Source organism: Camelus dromedarius, chromosome 12, assembly GCF_036321535.1.
Source record: "Camelus dromedarius isolate mCamDro1 chromosome 12, mCamDro1.pat, whole genome shotgun sequence".
NCBI lineage: Eukaryota > Metazoa > Chordata > Mammalia > Artiodactyla > Camelidae > Camelus > Camelus dromedarius.
This window is the reverse complement of record NC_087447.1, coordinates 6914718-6932351: the sequence shown is the minus strand read 5'-3', so window position 1 is coordinate 6932351 and position 17634 is coordinate 6914718. Positions and strand designations below refer to the sequence as shown.

General features: G+C 52.0%; 3 protein-coding genes and 1 pseudogene across 4 annotated transcripts; 2 read left to right on the top strand and 2 right to left on the bottom strand.

Moving 5' to 3' along the window:
* The first annotated feature begins 102 nt into the window (after positions 1-102).
* ZFPL1 (zinc finger protein like 1) lies at positions 103-4150 on the top strand. The gene is made up of 8 exons (XM_031448057.2): positions 103-293; positions 633-742; positions 1052-1163; positions 2357-2550; positions 2643-2715; positions 2789-2935; positions 3095-3218; positions 3692-4150. The coding sequence occupies exons 2-8, from the start codon at positions 641-643 to the stop codon at positions 3876-3878; spliced, it is 939 nt and encodes a 312-aa protein (XP_031303917.1). The 5' UTR covers positions 103-293; positions 633-640; the 3' UTR covers positions 3879-4150.
* A 6-nt stretch (positions 4151-4156) lies between these two features.
* TMEM262 (transmembrane protein 262) lies at positions 4157-4807 on the bottom strand. Its single transcript, XM_010996022.3, has 3 exons — positions 4587-4807; positions 4381-4480; positions 4157-4275 (listed from the first exon to the last, which is right to left on the bottom strand). The coding sequence occupies exons 1-3, from the start codon at positions 4758-4760 to the stop codon at positions 4199-4201; spliced, it is 351 nt and encodes a 116-aa protein (XP_010994324.1). The 5' UTR covers positions 4761-4807; the 3' UTR covers positions 4157-4198.
* A 2959-nt stretch (positions 4808-7766) lies between these two features.
* VPS51 (VPS51 subunit of GARP complex) lies at positions 7767-17571 on the top strand. Of its 2 annotated transcripts, none has more exons than XM_064492140.1 (10): positions 7767-8332; positions 8821-8950; positions 13578-13724; positions 13807-14026; positions 14133-14850; positions 15236-15451; positions 15599-15817; positions 16258-16379; positions 16470-16557; positions 17307-17571. In XM_064492140.1, the coding sequence occupies exons 1-10, from the start codon at positions 8108-8110 to the stop codon at positions 17445-17447; spliced, it is 2226 nt and encodes a 741-aa protein (XP_064348210.1). In that variant the 5' UTR covers positions 7767-8107; the 3' UTR covers positions 17448-17571. The 2 variants fall into 2 exon arrangements, with proteins under 2 accessions (XP_064348210.1, XP_010994322.2); XM_010996020.3 differs by having other exon boundaries at positions 7771-8332; positions 17187-17571.
* On the bottom strand, positions 8891-10452 carry LOC135322631 (large ribosomal subunit protein eL33-like; annotated as a pseudogene).
* Positions 17572-17634: the final 63 nt, after the last annotated feature.

Sequence of the window (17634 nt, the reverse complement as noted above, 5' to 3'; positions counted from 1 at the left end):
AGCGGAAGTGACGTAGAGCGGGAGGGCCGCCGAGCTCTCATCACCCCTTCTTCACCCGCCTCCACGTCTAGCGTCTACAGGGGCGGGACCAGTGGCGCGCTGGCGTCATCAGTGCGCGCTGCACCCGGAAGAGACGTGGCAGCGGAGGGATAATCGGAGCGTTCTGAGCTGGAGTGAGCTGAAGTGAGCTGAGCGAGAGCTCGGCTGAGCGCGGTCTGACCTTCCGCACCTCGCACCAGCCCTCGCGCCCGTGGGGACCGGTGCCGCCTCGGATTAGTAATACGGAGAGTTGGGTGTGTGGAGAAAGTGGGGTGTGTGGAGAAAGTGGGGGCGGGGCTTGGAAGGGGTGGGGCTCAGGAGGGGCCCCCTTGGGGGCGGGGCCGGTGGTATCGGAGGGACTGATGGAGGGGCCTGGCCGGGGGTGGGGTACTGGAGGAATGTGGGGTCTCCGGAGGCGGGATTTATTCAGGGGGCGTGGTTCCGAATGAAGAGGTACGGTAGGCAGGAATTTGGGGTTGGGGAGAATACGAAAGGTGTTTAGGGCAGTTAAGAGTGGAAACGAACTGGGCTGAGTAGTGCGTAGTGGCAGCCACCGGAACCTGGCTCCCTACCAACTCAGACCCTCTCCTCAGGGTCGACTATGGGGCTTTGCAAGTGCCCCAAGAGGAAGGTGACCAACCTATTCTGCTTCGAACACCGGGTCAACGTCTGCGAGCACTGCCTAGTAGCCAATCACGCCAAGGTGAGTGTTCAGGGGAGCGACTGAGCAGGGCAGTGGGTGGGCAGGTGGCATTGACTTCCTCCAAATTCATAACGGCCTGGCTTTAGAATGGAAGCTCCACGAGGTCAAGGACTTAATTGTTCAACTGCTATATCCCCAATCCTTAAGACAGTCAGGCACACACACAGTATGTGTTCAATAAATGTTCATTGATTGGTCAAACGGAAGGATGAATCTCTTCTGGGTTGAGAGAAAAAGAGATATCTGGGCCTTCGGGAGATGGGCTGTGAAGCTCCTGCTCCAGTTTGTGACCTCTTTCTCCCATTCTAGTGCATCGTCCAGTCCTATCTGCAGTGGCTCCAAGATAGCGACTACAACCCCAATTGTCGCCTATGCAACATACCCCTGGCCACGCGGGAGACCACCCGCCTCGTCTGTTATGGTGAGGCCTGGGCACTTTGGGGGCATCAGGACAGGCTCAGTATGACCAGTTTCCAGGCCCTCCCTAAGCAGCAGAACAGTGGGACCCTCAAGCCTGGGAGGCTGAAGTCCCAGATTCTGGTCCAGCTAGGTTACTTACCTTCAGTGTGAGCTCAAGCAAGTCATTTTCCCTAAGTGTTAGTGTCTTTCCTTAAAACTTAAAGCTCTTAGCTTCTTCCCTGCCAATCTCGAGGGTTGAGTGAGAGCCAAACTTGTGGGTGTGGTTGTGGCTATGTGCAGTAGCTGGCCGTGCCATCAATGAGCTGAAAGCAGGGGGCTTTCAGCCATTCGGGATCCATTTCTGATTCCAAGATTAAACAAAGAGGAACTGAGGTTCCCACAGTAATGTCAGCTAAAAGAAGTCGGCAGATCCATGTGTCACAACCTTGATTCTGATGTAAGAGATTTAGCTCCACTTTTTAAAGGAACTAGTGTAAAAGAGTGAGCTCCACATACGTGTTTCTCACTGTGAGTGTGTGTATATCTGTGTATGAGTTTAGTATGTATTGTGTCTTTACATAAGTGTTAGTGTGTTCGTTAGCACTGTGGGTGAGTGAATAGGTAAATGTTGAATGTGAGCATATGAGCACAGTGTGTTGTAGGGTTGCAGGAGAATTCATGGGTGAGGGTAATTGAATGTTAGCACACGTGGGTGTATAGATGTGTATATGAGAGTTAGCGTGCCTGTAAGTTTGGATACAGGGGATGGCCTTTGTGTTGGACTTTGTGTATATGAAAACATGTCTGTGCCCATGGATGTGTACATGCATATGTGTGCCCATGTATACATCTAGGAACCTTTTCTGAAACGGTTGTTGATTAGTTGTTAGCCCAGTGAGCTTGTGATGAGTGCAGGTCCAGAGAGGACTCATGGAAAGTGTAGGTGGCATCTTCTTCCCACTCATCCCCACCCCCTAGTGTGCTGGGGAGCTTGGCAGCATCTGCCTTGACTTAATCAGATAGCGGTGACAAGGAAGGCCAAAGTCTTAGGAAATACTGATGAACTGAACCTGGGGTGAGGACGGGAAGGAGAAGGCCTGGGCTTACGCATGCATGTGCATATATCTCTGCAGTGGGCTGGGGGCTGTTGCTTGGCTAGGGGTCCTAAATGTCTTTTTCTTCATGCCTCTCCTCCACTATTTCATGGGCCCAAAGATCTCTTCCACTGGGCCTGCCTCAATGAACGTGCCGCCCAGCTACCCCGAAACACAGCACCTGCTGGCTACCAGTGCCCCAGCTGCAGTGGTCCCATCTTCCCTCCAGCCAACCTGGCTGGCCCTGTGGCCTCTGCACTGAGAGAGAAGCTGGCCACGGTCAACTGGGCCCGGGCAGGACTGGGCCTTCCTATGGTGAGAGTGTGTCTGCCCTGGGTCCTACCTGAGCCAGACAGGTGGGTGGGAACAGCACTGGACAGGCTGGTGACATAGGTTCCTTCCTCTAGATTGATGAGGTGGTGAGCCCAGAGCCTGAGCCCCTAAACACTTCCGACTTCTCCGACTGGTCCAGCTTTAATGGTAAGTGGTAGTCTACCCCTGCTGTTTTGGCCCTCATCTCCCTGCGCTGCTGACAGCTCTCTTCCCACCACAGCCAGCGGGAGCCCCGAACAAGAGGCAGTAGCCAGCACTTCTGCTGCCCCGACCTTCTACAGCCAAGTTCCCCGGCCTCCCACTTCCCCGAGCCGGCCTGAGCAGCACACGGTGATCCACGTGGGCAGTCCTGAGCCTTTGACTCACGGTGAGCCAGAGCTGCTCCAGGCCAAAAGGGGATAGAACAGGAGTAGGCTGGTTTGTGTGGAGTCAGGCTGAGAAGGGCCGGGATCTCCCGCACCCCCTACCCCTACCCCTTGGGCCAGTTTTCCTGACCCTGTGGATGTTGATGGCTCTGTTCTTGCAGCCTCAGCCCCAAGGAAGGTGTATGACACGCGGGATGATGACCGAGCATCAGGCCTCCATGGGGACTGTGATGATGACAAGTACCGTCGCCGGCCTGCCCTGGGCTGGCTGGCCCAGCTGCTCAGGTACGTGGAGTCAGGTAGGGCAGGATATCAGGAAGGGGGAGGAGAGGAAGTGAGAGCCAGTGGCCCTGGCAGGATGATTTCATGACCAAAGGGGCTTGTTCTGGGTGGTAATGGGACCTGGTGTTGGGCTATGCACAGAGGCCTTGGCTTGGCAGTAGAAGTCTTGGGTCTGCCCCTCTCCAGGCTGTTTCTTTGCCTGCTACACGTGAGGTTTTGACTCAGGCTCTTTGAGGCCCCTTCCTGCTCTGACACCACCCAATCTTTGACTCACTTTATGCCTGACACATTCCAGTTCTGAGAACACAGCTGTGGCCTCAGCTGCACAGTCCCCCTTGTAGTGGGCAGGTGCAGGGGCAGCCATCCTCACAGCACACACCACTCAGGGATGGTGGCGCGGGGGCCAGAAGATGCGCTCCATAGCTGGGGCCACCGGGGACTGGAGGCCTGACCTGACTTTCCCCTCATCCCCCCAGGAGCCGGGCTGGGTCTCGTAAGCGGCCGCTGACCCTGCTCCAGCGGGCGGGGCTGCTGCTGCTGCTGGGGCTGCTGGGCTTCCTGGCCCTCCTTGCCCTCATGTCTCGCCTGGGCCGGGCCGCAGCTGACAGTGATCCCAACCTGGACCCGCTCATGAACCCTCACATCCGTGTGGGTCCCTCCTGAGCCCTTGCTTATGGCTGGTCCAGTCTAAGACTTGGGGGCTTAAGCGAGGGGGGAAGTCTGGGGCCCTTCTCTGCTCCTTTCCCTCAAGCCTGAGACACTAAGATTCCAGGCCCAAAGCCAAGTCCACCAGAGTGGCTGCAGGCTTGGCCTGGGGTCCCTGCAGTTCAAGCGTTTGTCTTGATCTGCTTCCCCTGGTTCTCCAGCCTTCCACCCCGACCCCCCACCCAACAAAGGAACTGTCAGGTGGAAATAAATGACAGACTTTATTAAAACACCTGAAGCAGCCTTTTCCTTCCCCTTCTCAGCCTGGTCCCCAGGCCTCAGTGGTTCTCCTCCCGGTACTGGATGGCCAGAAATTCCAGAGATAGGCGGTTGAAGAACATGGCTCCATTGAGTACTGGGAAGAGGAGAGAGCCCCTGTCAGCCTTCCCTGCCCCCTCCTTGCTGCGTCTTAGGGTTCCAAAGCTCCCCTCCCCCAGAATACAGCCCCTCCCCTACTCACTCAGGATGGTCAGGGAAAAGCATCGAAGAAACTTGTCATCTGTCATCTCTGCATAGAGTGACCCCATGGCGGCCCAGCAGATGCTGATCACCTTGGAGAACTGTAGACCCCATCCAGTGGGAGAGTGGCCCCCTGACACAACAGTGGGGTTTCCATCAGCCCCTGGGCCCCCCTTGAACAGCCCTTGAGCCCCTGCTCTGGCCTACCATCAGGACAACTGTGTAGCGGAAGCTCATGCGGTCATAGTTGTGGGTGACGTAGAAGTTGTGCACATCACTGGCAAAGATGCTCAGGTGTATGAAGAAGAGCATCAATGCAGCCAAGGTGAGAATCATGCCCTGGGGGAAGAAGAGCACGGCCAGGCGGTCCCTCCACCGCATCCTGGCAGTAGCACAAATTCAGGTCAGCCGGCAGAGCTTGAACAAGCAGACACTGCCAGGAAAATCAGCCCACCCCTCTGGTTCTAGAATACACAGTCTGGAATAGCAGTAGGATTCTAGAATTGAGGACATTATAGGGGACAAGATTCTAGAACACAGGCTGGTTCCAGCCAATACAGGAATGTTTCATGGATGGCCAGGGCAGCCCTGAATTGTGGAGGGGTGGTGAGCTAAAGGTGCAGAGCAGTGGGGCATATCATGTTGCGTGAGGGACAGTGTTCCTCACCATCCCAGCCCACAGCCTCTGTGCTCTTGTGCGAATCTTCTCACCGAGTCCTCTCAACAGTTCCACACAGGAGGTGGTGTGGACACATTCTATAGGTGAAGACCTGGGGCTCAGAAGAGTGCAGGGGCACGTGGCAGGTCCACAGCAAGTCTTAGACAGATGAGAGACTAGTGTCATCTCTCCTAATAAAACCTCTTCGGTGTAACTGGAGGGCATAACCAGGTGAGGGCAGGCCTGGGCTGGATCACAGGCTCCAAGTATTTGTTCTAAACCCTAATGGGGAGGAACTAAGGGAAGGGATAGCTGTCCTAGGACCTTCCCTGTACCCTCCTGGGTGTGACCTGGAGAGCAACAGGCTTTTCCACCTCCCCAGGTGTTCTTCCAGCACATGATGCTGGCAGCTCTCCCTCTCTGCCACCTTCCAGCCCTCAGCATTTTCACACCCATCACCTCTACCATTCCAGGAATCCCACGAGAAAGCTGGGACTGGTGGCACAAATCCTATTTTCTACGTGAGTCTGAGGCACAGAGAGGGATTGCCAGCTCAAGTTTTTACAACTAATGAGTGAGGGAATCAGTACTGACACTAAGATCCAGTTCTGCCCAAGAATGTGAAAAGTGCAGGGACAGTTAGAAGCCAAGAGGAAACATTCCCTCTGCACACGACAAAGGAGGTGAGAATTCAGGATTGTCAACAAAATAAGTCAGAAAACATGCATGCTTCCAGGAACTAAGGTAGAAGAATTGATGTTGAATTTGGCCAGCCCCATTGCCTCCTGCCTCAGAAGTTAAGTCCCAGGTCAGGCCAAGACCTGAAGTCTCCTGCCTCAAAGTGGTAGGGTAAGAGCCTGACCCCACCAGTTATTGCTGCCCCATGTCATTAATCACATCAGACCCTCAGACCCCCAGCTTAACACATTAAAGGGGTGCTGCCTGGTGCCCTAATGCCCAGTCTTGGTCACACTGTTGAAACAACTGCCCCTTAGTTCTCATTTGAATGCAAATGGACTTTCATATATTAGGGCTCCTACCTCAATGCTATTCAAAAAAATCCAAGTAGTGTATGAATACGTTCTTGTCAAAGATTTGCATCATACACAAGCATATAGGGGAAAATGTAACAGTCTCCTGCCTCCACCTCCACCCCTACAGACATAACCCCTTCAGCAGTTTGGTGAGTGGGCACCTTTTGGGTCCCTTCTTGATGTAACTTCATACACCTACATGTACATCTACATGCAGAATTAAAAAAATAAAATCACACCGTATGTGTTGTCAAAGTATGCTTTTCAAAAAGTTAAAAACACAGTATCTAAATAAAGAATAAATGCATAACTAAGATGTATTAACTCATCAGTGAACGTGTTCCCCCTCAGTAAGGTAGTTAACACATCTTGAGGAGCTAGATATTGATACACATTTAAAGAAGAATGTTAGAATGTGACTAGGTTAGATCCAAAATTGGTTGATGTCCTACAGGGCAATAAAAACTAAATTTTGAGGTTATTTCCCAACCAGATAGAAATGTGCATCTCTCTGGGATAATATCTAAATTTAAAAAAATCAAACAAATGTACAGTTCTATGAGTAATTAATTCTTGGGTGGGCTTGTGAAACAATGCCCCAGTATGACTTTGGAAGGCCCTGCTACACTCTTTGTCTTTATTCCAAATTTTGGTTAATTTTTCTTAACAGTATTCTGCAACTTTTTTTTAAAGTATAAATTTCTTGGAGTAGATCTAAATATACTCTTTACTTCATTTTTCTTAAGATTGTAGCTTCATAAGCTAAATGTATATATTTTATACAGCTTCTGAACATCCCATAGTTTCAGAGGTCAGCAAACTTTTCCTGTGAAAGAGCAGATAGTAAATGTTTTAGGTTTTGCCAGCCATATGGTCTCTGTTGCAACCACTCAGTTCTACTGCAGTAGTGCAAAAGCAGGCATTGATAAGATGTAAACAAGTGGGTATGGATATGTTCCCATAAAACTTTATTTATGGACATAAATACGAATGTCATATAATTTTCACGTCGTGAAATGTCACTATTATATTTTTCAACCATTTAAAAATGAAGGAAAAAAAAAAGCAGCAGCTTACAGTGTGGCTGTGTTTGGTTCGAAGGATCCCTGTGGAAGAATAAAGTTGTTTCTATTTCCACCCCTGGCCCCCCAGCCCATCATAAGTAATGTTTGAAAGGCCACATTCACAGTCTTTTTCTCCTTTTCATCCATTCAAAATCAGCATGTTTCAATTTGACCTCCAAATCTTTCCCTATCTTCAGCTCTTCACCTCGTTGAACAGCTGTACCTTTGTCCAAATCAGAAACCTGGGAATTATCCTCAACATCTCCACCCAGCCTCTCACTGGACACATCTCATCAGTCACTTAACATCTGCCAAGTGTGCCTTATCAGCACGGTATAATAGTTATCAAATTCAAGTGCACCCAAACTACTTGAGGATTTTTAAAAAGAAGCTAGGTCTGAAGGGAGCCCAGAGTCTGCAACGCGCCAAAGGTAATTCTGAAGGCAATTCTGATCCACATCAGAGGACCAGGCTTGAGAAACACTACGGTAGAGTCACTGTGCGGTACTGTACATACATTTAATCCTCAAAGCCCCCTTGTGAAATACATACCCCAATGGGGAAGCTAAGCCGTGGCCCCAGTAACAAGGCAGTGGCAGGATGCCAGGCACGTGGTCTCTGGCTCCATGGCCTGCATTCCGTCCACTGCATCTAGGGACATATTCCCTGAGACCTTGCCTGCAGGGGTGCGGGGTTGGGAGCCACGCCCCGCTCTCCTTCTGAGAAGAGAGTAACCCGACCAGTTCCACAGAATCCTCCCACCTGAGAAGCTGGGGGACCCCAGGGCTCTTCCGGAACCTCTTCGCTCAGAGAGGAAAGACTAGGGGGGAACTCTAATCTCGAAGGACTAAGGCTGCAGGGGGACGTTTCACCTGAAGGACTGCCTCGTTTCAACAACAACTTTATGGCTCCCGGAAGTGCCTCCTCCCCGACTCCTGCCCAGCCTCACGCCCGTGGGCTGCAGTTGGAGCCATGGCGGCCGCAGCCGCTGGGCCTGGCCCTGGGTCTGGACCTGGGGACTCCCTGGAGGGGCCCGAAGCGGAGGCTCCGGAGCGTCGGCGGAAGGCGCATGGGATGCTGAAGCTTTACTACGGCCTCTCAGAGGGGGAGGCTGCGGGGCGCCCCGTGGGGCCGGACCCCCTGGACCCGACGGATCTCAACGGGGCGCACTTCGACCCGGAAGTGTATCTGGACAAGGTGTGTGTATGGGTAAGGGGACCAGACCCCCGATATATTGCACCCCACAGATAATGCCTGAGACGTTGCGGGGGTGAGGGAAGCAGGGGTTCATAAAAGCAGGACGACCCTCGGTCGGGCAGTAGGGTCAGAGCTGGAGTTTAAGGGGGCGTGGGCAGACGTGGACTGACCTGAGATAGTGAGAAGTCTGCAGTCTCCTGGGCTGATCGATCGTATGAGACCCGAGATAGGAGCGTGGCCCAGGCGCAGACAGGCGTAGGACTGGGCCTTGGCTAAATCTGCGGATTTCAAATGCTGACAAATCCCAAAAGGGTCTAACTTGGCAACTCCTGAGCTATGCCGCTTACAGGCTCCATGTCTGAGATTACTGTCAATGGAGGAGGAGGGAAATCAGGGTTTTCTTGCACTAAAAGCCTTCCCAGTTAGGGGCAAGGCTGGGGGACATGAGTGCCCCCTGTCCTGAACACTAACCACCCAATTTCCTCCAGCTGCGTAGAGAGTGCCCACTGGCTCAGCTGATGGACAGTGAGACGGACATGGTGCGGCAGATCCGGGCTCTAGACAGCGACATGCAGACCCTGGTCTATGAGAACTACAACAAGTTCATCTCAGCCACAGGTGATTCTTACTGGGATACTCCTTGCAGACCCACATCGCCCAGTTACTCCTGTGTTGGGGAAGCCAGAGGATTTAGATGGAGCAGACCCAGATTCCAGTCCTGCCCTGACATTAATCCACTGTCACCTCTTTCTCTGAGAGCATTTGTGATCTGATGGCTATAGAGGTAATAACTGTTCTCAGAGGGTTGTTTTGAGGACCAAAGGAGAGAAAGGACAAAATGAAATTTAAAAAAAAAATGAATTTATCTGAAACACTTAGACTCTCCGACACTAAGGGTGCCTCAGTAAGGTTAGTTTCGCTCATTAGTGGCATTGTTCTTCTTTGGTTCACGTCTGCCTTGATGATGAGCTTATGTCTTTCTCTCTCTTCTCTTCTTTCCTTTTCTTCCTTCCTACCTCTCTCCTTCCTTCATTCCTTTCCCCTTCTCCCCTTCTTCTTCTTCTTTTTTTTTTTTTTAACAAATCCATACTTTTGTTTATTTACTTTTCAATAAGTTTAAATCCTTGAGGGGTACAGCATCACATGGATTCTGTGTCCAGTGGCCTTAGCACGAAGATTGCTTCAGAATTTGGCATGAACTATGCCACTGTTTCCATGAGCACGAGTTACCTTTCCCCAGATTACTCTGGTTTTGTTCAGTTTTCCACCAGGAGTTAATGTGTTGTTCTTTGCTTTGTACACACAAGCACATCTCTTGCCTAGATAGAATTCAATTTCATCTCGCGCATCAATACCGTCAATTTTAAGAAGAGCCGTGTGCTCCCTCTGGTTCCGGAGACCCCTCTTATAGCCAGCAAAAATGGCCTTGGACCACAGCCTTCCAGACATGTTTATTGGTTTAGAAGTCCTGTTCCCAGCAGGTTTCCACAGTCTCCAAGATGGCTGAAAGAGCTCTTTTTTTTTTTTTTTTTTTTTTTAATGAAGCAAAGAGACTGAAAACTTATGACAGTAAGGGATGAAGATCAAGTAAAGGGCTTCTTCCCCTTCTGTCCCTTTTATTCAAGACAGTGCTAGACAGCATTCAGCTATCATCTGCACTAGCTTCTGTCCTCTGTTGGTGACATGCACTGCTCAGACTTTTGTAATAATTTTGGACCCACACGTACTAGTCCTAGAGGCAGATCTGGAGGGTCTACCTGTAGTCTGTGGGAATGTCCCATGAACCTCTGTGGGGTGCATTCTCACACCTCTCATTCTGCTCACGTCACAATGGTGGGTGTAGTAACACACAGTCATCGTTCTCTTACCTGATTTGAAGCAGGTTCTATGAGTACGTGCCCTTCTATTTGTTAATATTAATATCAGCATCAAACAGCAAGAAAGTATAATTCCTATGCTGAGAAATTTCTCCAGGAATTTTGCCAACATTACATTTTCCATTTGTTAGAATATGTATAATAGTTTGACACTTAGCTCTTCTTAATAGGGATGATTTGGTTTTTTACCTTTTTTCCTAAGAAAAGGAGAAAATTAGAAAGTGAGTGTTGGAGTTAGGGGTTCTAAATCTATAAAGACTTTAGAGTCTTATATTCCTTAAAGAAATAATCACTGAATGCTTTTTTTTTTTTCCTTCCTTTTTTGCCAAGGGCTTCTCTGCATATTGGGAATCTAACAGTGAACCAACTAGATCAAGCTCCTGCCTGGAGCCCACATTCTAGTTGGGAAGACAGACAATAAGTGAACACACAAATAAAAGTAGTAGTACGTGCTATAAGAAAAAACAGTAAGAGGAAAAGAGTAATGTGGGGGGGGGGGTGTCCATCTTTAGGGTAAGTATGAGAAGGCACCTCTGAGGTGGTAACCTTTGAGCAGGGCCTTGGTGAGGAAGAGCCAGCTGTGGGGAGGAGAATTTGGGGGACGAAACAGCAGGAACAAGAATTCTGAAGAGAGAACGTGTCTGGTGTATTCAGAGTGAAGCAGGGAGTTTGGGAGGAGGAAGGGAGGAGGAGAGGTAGATGACTAGGGTGGAGGGTTAGTGGGGGCCAGATTATGTAGGGATTTCTAAGTGGGTATGAAGATCCTGCTCTTTACTCTGAGTGAGAGGAACAGAAGAATGGGGTGACCTGACTTCTGTTTTAAAAGGACCTCTCTGCCCACTTTATTGAGACTGGACTATAGGGAGGCAAGGATGGCAGAGATACCCATTAGAAGGCTACTGCAACAGGCTATTGCAAGATGCTGGTGGTATGGACTGAGGGATAACAGTGGAAAAGTGGGAGGATCTGGGGGCAGAGGGGCCCAGGCTAAGGAAACAACCTGTGCAAAGGCCCTGGGAAAGTGCTGTGACTGGAGCAGGGAGAAAAAGAGAATGGAGCAGGGAGAACAAGAGAACAGAGCAGGGTCTGACTGCATTGGCTATGTGCCAGGGGTGGTTTTCTGAAAAGACCAAAAAGTAAATATTTTAGGCTTTGTGGACCATCTGGTTTCTGTTGGAACTACTTAGATACCATTGTAGCCTGAAAGCAACTGGAGATAATATAAATGACTCAGCATGGCTGCATTCCAGCAAAATTCATTTACGCAAACAGGCATGGTGTCCAGAATGACCTCAGCAAAAATAGTGGAGGAGGTGCATTTGAAAATGTCCCCTCCATGAAAGCAACCCCAAAACTGGCCAAAATAGTTAGAATTAACTTTCTCAGAACTCTGAAAATTAACCAAAGATGTGCAGCAATCACAGGAGCATTTATTTGACAAAAACAGCTGAATCTTGGTAAAAGTAGCAATCCTGAGATGTTTTAACTTGCCCTGGCCCCACCATTTCCTCTCCATCTCTGCAGTAACCTTGAAAAATAGCCCATATTCCTAGTACTAGAAGGAATGGAACAAAGCTGGAGCTGTTTCAATGCCTCATGCCCAAAGAATTATCATTATTTAACCTGTCTGGTGGTTTCCTAACACACTCACTCCACTCCGTAGGTTTGTCTTGACCTGGAGGTCACCCAGTGCTAAAAGCCTCCCACCAGAGTTGTTTGTCAAAAACAATTATAGGCAAAAGTGGTGTCTCCCTGAAGTGATGAATAATACATGGGGCAAATAATAGTACTAGCCCAAAAGCTTAAAAGGAAAAGCTGAGGAATGAGATGTCTCTAGGGGCTTTGACAAGCTCTGACATATTAGTAATTTTGAAGGGCCAACATATGTAGGGTAGTACACATGCTTTTAAGAAGGACCTGAGAATGCCCTAAGCTCTCACCTCTGGCTCACCTTCAGGCTCAGTGCGAGCAGGAAGTGAAAGCTGAGGCAGAGTTATAAACCTCCTGGTTAAGTGTTTAAGGTATGCCCCAATACCACACACAGAGCTCCTCAATAAATACTAGGAGATTTATTGTTTCCAGGTATTTAAAGAAATTCCTGTCCAATCAGTAGCTGATCACTAAGCTTACCAAGTAAGTATTTTAGTGGCTATACACAACAAAGAATTCAGACTTTACAGAATTGATTCAGAAGCTAATTAGTACAGGTTTAGTAACTCAGAAAAATAAACAACAGCAACAAGCAGCAACAACAATAAACAGGAGAAGAGAATCTGATTTCTAGACTTGCCATGTTATTTAATATATCTGTTTTTTCAACAAAAATTTATAGGACATGCAAATAAAGCAGGAATCTGGCCCATACAGGGGGAAAAACTCAGTAGAAACTCTGTAGAAGCCCAGACATTGGATTTATTACAGAGATTTAAATCTGCTATTTTGAGTATATTCAGAGACCTAAAGTAAACTATATCTAAACTAAAGAAAGGAATGAGATTGTTTCACCAAATACAGAATATCAAATAGAAGAAATTATTTAACAAAAGAACCAAATAGAAATGATAAGGTGCAACAACTAAAATGAAAGATCGCTGGAGGGGCTCTTTTACAGATTTGAACAAGCAGAGAAAGAACAAGCAGACTTGAACACAGGTTAGATGAAATTATTCAGTGTGAGGAACAGAAAGAACAAAGCATGAAGAAAAGTGAAGAGAGCCTTAGGGACCTGGGGTACACCATCAAGTGTGCTCACATCTGCATAATGGGGATGCCAGAGTGAGTGGAGAAAGCAGAAATAATACATGAAGAAATAATGGGCAAAACCTGCCCAAATTTGATGAAAAGCATGAATATACACATCCAAAAAGCACAACAAACCCCAAACCCTTGTTCCACAAGGCAGAGAGAGAGGGTTTGGGAGGTCTGGGAAGGAGATAAGGGCATACAAGTATTTATTGTCTCCTGGTGCCAGGCAGGGTGCTGGGCCTGGAAGATGCCCCTGGGAAGGAGCAGACAGGTCCCTGCCAAGTGCCCTGTGCCCTCCTTTGGATCTGGGTGTCTTCTGGGAGCAAGGGCTGTCATATCATGGGCCATCTCCCCACTGCACCAGGGCTAGGAGCACACAAGGGGTGCTCAGAAAACATCTGCTGCACTGACATAATGACACCTCACCCCCATTTCCAGTGACCACGCACCACTGCAACCCTTTTCAATCACCGAATCATCAGTGTGACCCTAGAGTGGGCTCAGGCGCGCTTGGGAAGTGGGGTGAGGGTGTGTGAGGGCATTTGGCCGTGGTCTCAAGCTGAGTGTTCTGCCTGGGCCCCTCCTCAACCGCTTTTCCCTCTCCTGCGCTCCTGCACTCCTAGACACCATTCGGAAGATGAAGAACGATTTCCGGAAGATGGAGGACGAGATGGACCGGCTGGCCACCAACATGGCAGTGATCACAGAATTCAGCGCGCGCATCAGTGCCACGCTGCAGGACCGTCACGAGCGCATCACCAAGCTGGCAGGTGGGCCGCACCCCAGAGCTGGGGCTAAAATGGGCCACCCTCGGGGCTTTGGGGCTAACACCATCTCCCCCTGTCCCCCCAGGGGTCCACGCGCTGTTACGGAAGCTGCAGTTCCTCTTCGAGCTGCCCTCACGCCTCACCAAGTGCGTGGAGCTGGGCGCCTACGGGCAGGCGGTGCGCTACCAGGGACGCGCGCGGGCCGTGCTGCAGCAGTACCAGCACCTGCCGTCTTTCCGCGCCATCCAGGACGACTGCCAGGTCATCACGGCTCGCCTAGCCCAGCAACTACGGCAGCGCTTCAGGTGTGGGCCCAGGGTTCTCATTGCCACCCTCGCTGGGCACCTGGGTCTGCTCCCATCCCCCCGAATTCTATCTTCCTGCCCTTCACCTGCATCTCCCTCCCCGCAGGGAGGGCGGCTCGGGCGCCCCAGAGCAAGCAGAGTGCGTGGAGCTGCTGCTGGCCCTGGGTGAGCCTGCGGAGGAGCTGTGCGAGGAGTTCCTGGCACACGCGCGAGGGCGGCTGGAGGAGGAGCTGAGAAGCCTGGAGGCGGAGCTGGGACCCTCCCCTCCGGCCCCAGACGTGTTAGAGTTCACTGACCATGGCGGCAGCGGCTTCGTCGGTGGCCTCTGTCAGGTGGCGGCGGCCTACCAGGAGCTGTTTGCGGCCCAGGGCCCAGCAGGTGCCGAGAAACTGGCAGCCTTTGCCCGGGAGCTGGGCAGCCGCTACTTTGCGCTGGTGGAGCGGCGGCTGGCGCAGGAGCAAGGTGGCGGTGACAACTCCCTGCTGGTGCGGGCGCTGGACCGCTTCCACCGGCGCCTGCGGGCACCTGGGGCCCTGCTGGCCGCTGCCGGGCTGGCGGAGGCTGCCACAGAGATCGTGGAGCGAGTGGCCCGCGAACGCCTGGGCCACCACCTGCAGGGCCTGCAGGCAGCCTTCCTGGGCTGCCTGACTGATGTGCGGCAGGCGCTGGCCGCGCCTCGAATGGCTGGGAAGGAAGGCCCCGGCCTGGCTGAGTTGCTGGCCAACGTGGCCAGCTCCATCCTGAGCCACATTAAGGCCTCGCTGGCCTCTGTGCACCTCTTCACTGCCAAGGAGGTGTCTTTCTCCAACAAGCCCTACTTCCGGGTACGGCTTTTCCCTGTGCATTCTTTTTTTTTCTTTTTCTGGGCATTCTTTTGTTCATCCTGCATGCAGGCTGGCAGCTACCAGGGCACACAGTCGTTGCCCAGGCACTCTGAAAGTGGTTTTAGTTTGTCTTGAGGAAGGCTGGCACAGCCTGGAGGGGTGGGGAAGGCTTGGATGAGGGCATCTGCAAGCAAGGTCCACAGTGCTGGCTTTGCCCCCCTGCACTCCCTCCCCATGCAGGGGAGCTGATCTGGGGTACTGGAATGCAGGGTGAAGCTGTCCCTTGGAGAGGAGCCAGGGCATTTAGTGTCCCAGTAGAGGGTCACTAGCAGCCCCTGCCTGGAAAACAGGACCTGCTGTGTATCTGGGCCCCTCCTCCTCACAGGGTGAGTTCTGCAGCCAGGGCGTCCGGGAGGGCCTCATCGTGGGCTTCATCCGCTCCATGTGCCAGACAGCTCAGAGCTTCTGTGAAAGCCCTGGGGAGAAGGGGGGTGCCACGCCACCTGCCCTGCTCCTGCTGCTCTCCCGCCTCTGCCTGGACTACGAGACAGCCACCATCTCCTACATCCTCACCCTCACCGATGAACAGTTTCTGGTGCAGGTGAACTGCTAGCTCATAGCAGGGTAGGGGATGCTGATGCTAGGACTGCAGGAGGCTGGGCAGTACCCTTATGGTCAGGGCTGCCTGTGCCCAGCTTAGCCTCCCCCAGTACCCACTGCTTGTCTGTCCTCTGCATCCCTGGCTCAGGACCAGTCTCCAGTGACGCCTGTGAGCACACTGTGTGCGGAGGCCAGGGAGACGGCGCGGCGGCTGCTGACCCACTATGTGAAGGTGCAGGGCCTGGTTATATCACAGATGCTACGCAAGAGTGTGGAGACGCGGGACTGGCTCAGTACCCTGGAGCCTCGGAATGTGCGTGCTGTCATGAAGCGGGTGGTGGAGGACACGACAGCTATTGATGTGCAGGTGCTGTTCTGGGCTGGCCGGGGGAGCCCTGATGCAGGTGGGGTGCTGAGGAACAACCCTCTGAGGATCAAGACAGCAGGGGGTCAGGCAGTGCCCTCTTCCTCCTCAGCCGTGAATTGTGGCATTGTCACCCCCATTCCACCTAGGAGGAAGCTGAGGCCCAGAGTCACCCAGGAAATCAGGGCAGGGTTGGCACTGAAGATTGGGCCCTAGTATCAACTCTTATGGCCCACCTTTGCCCTGCTCCACTGGTTCTGCAAATAGTGACTGGGTACTGACTGGGTATAGGCCCGAACTACCCTGTGGCTCTTATAACATATGTAATTCTTGTAACAAGTGAGTGTGTAACTTAGGGCATCCGTGGTCCTTCCCTAGGGTGCCTGGTGGGCTGGATGTTCCCCATGCCCTGGCTTCATTGCAGCTCCTCCTTCCACCACCAGGTGGGGCTCCTATATGAGGAGGGTGTTCGGAAGGCTCAGAGCAGCGACTCTAGCAAGAGGACCTTCTCCGTTTACAGCAGCTCTCGGCAGCAGGGCCGCTATGCCCCCAGCTATACACCCAGGTCTGGCTGGTCAGGGTAGCCCCAGGTGGGATGGACAAAGGAGGATGGGCGTGCAGGGTGGGCTCTGATTGCTTGTCTCCCCCCATCCAGTGCCCCAATGGACACCAACCTCTTGAGCAACATCCAGAAGCTGTTCTCTGAACGTATTGATGTGTTCAGCCCTGTGGAATTCAATAAGGTCCGAAGTCCCTGGTGTCCCTACCTTCCCAGGTCCCCTTGGGAAGTTTGGCTGAAGCAGCCCCACATTGGCCTAGGGAGCCCTAGGTCTCTGTCCCCCAGTCTCTGTTTCTGAGGGCTGTTTCTAGGAGTGAGTGGTCATCCAGAGCCCCACCATCACCATCTCATAACCCTCTTCCCTGACCTTGGTGTGCTCCCAACCTGGGTGACAATCAAGTATGCCTATTTGGCCCTTGTCCTTGTCCCCACCATAGTTCTGGGTCTTCCCTGGGGATTTCTATTCACAGTGTGCTCTCTGCCCCCACCCAGCCCACACTCAGGGACTTGGTGCTAAGTTAGTAAACATTACCCCTCCCCATGTCAGTGCTGACCCCCATCTCTGCCTCTGATTGCTAGGCCCTCTCTGTCTGCTCGGCCCTCCCTGTCTGCTCCCCTCCAGATGATTGTGCCAACATTGTATATTTTCTCCCTCTTAACTTGGGTCCTGAGATTTTCTACCCCATCACAGCTACTGGCATCTTATTGTCTTCCTGGCCCTGGCCCAGAACGTGGGTTCCCTTTCTCAGGGGTCCAGAACCCCTCCCCAACACCTGCTGGTGGGGATCTGCATCACTGTTTCCCTGCCTGCAGGTGTCAGTACTGACAGGCATCATCAAAATCAGCCTGAAGACGCTGCTGGAGTGTGTGCGGCTGCGCACCTTTGGGCGCTTTGGCCTGCAGCAGGTACAGGTGGACTGTCACTTCCTACAGCTCTACCTGTGGCGCTTCGTGGCTGATGAAGAGCTTGTGCACCTGCTGTTGGATGAAGTGGTGGCCTCAGCTGCCCTTCGCTGCCCGGACCCAGTGCCCATGGAACCCAGTGTCGTCGAGGTCATCTGTGAGCGAGGCTAGGCCCAGTCCCAGCCATACACGGGCTGGCCCCGTCGCCCCAACCCTCCCGACCCCTGGTCTCCCTCCCCGGGGGCCCTTCCTTTCTGGCCTCCAGACTTGCCTAATAAAGACGTGTTGTCTCCTGCTCCCTGTCGCTTGTAGGGCGGGACTTGCGGCCGTGGGGTGGAGCTGTGAGCCTGAGACTGCA

Coding starts and splice junctions, on each gene's coding strand:
- ZFPL1 (XM_031448057.2), top strand. CDS start 641: ATGGGGCTTTGCAAGTGCCCCAAGAGGAAGGTGACCAACCTATTCTGC. Junction 1,164..2,356: donor CACCCGCCTCGTCTGTTATG/GTGAGGCCTGGG, acceptor ATGGGCCCAAAG/ATCTCTTCCACTGGGCCTGC. Junction 2,716..2,788: donor CGACTGGTCCAGCTTTAATG/GTAAGTGGTAGT, acceptor TTCCCACCACAG/CCAGCGGGAGCCCCGAACAA.
- TMEM262 (XM_010996022.3), bottom strand. CDS start 4,760: ATGCGGTGGAGGGACCGCCTGGCCGTGCTCTTCTTCCCCCAGGGCATG. Junction 4,481..4,586: donor GCTACACAGTTGTCCTGATG/GTAGGCCAGAGC, acceptor TGGGGTCTACAG/TTCTCCAAGGTGATCAGCAT. Junction 4,276..4,380: donor CTTTTCCCTGACCATCCTGA/GTGAGTAGGGGA, acceptor TCCTCTTCCCAG/TACTCAATGGAGCCATGTTC.
- VPS51 (XM_010996020.3), top strand. CDS start 8,108: ATGGCGGCCGCAGCCGCTGGGCCTGGCCCTGGGTCTGGACCTGGGGAC. Junction 8,951..13,577: donor CAAGTTCATCTCAGCCACAG/GTGATTCTTACT, acceptor CTGCACTCCTAG/ACACCATTCGGAAGATGAAG. Junction 13,725..13,806: donor GCGCATCACCAAGCTGGCAG/GTGGGCCGCACC, acceptor CTGTCCCCCCAG/GGGTCCACGCGCTGTTACGG.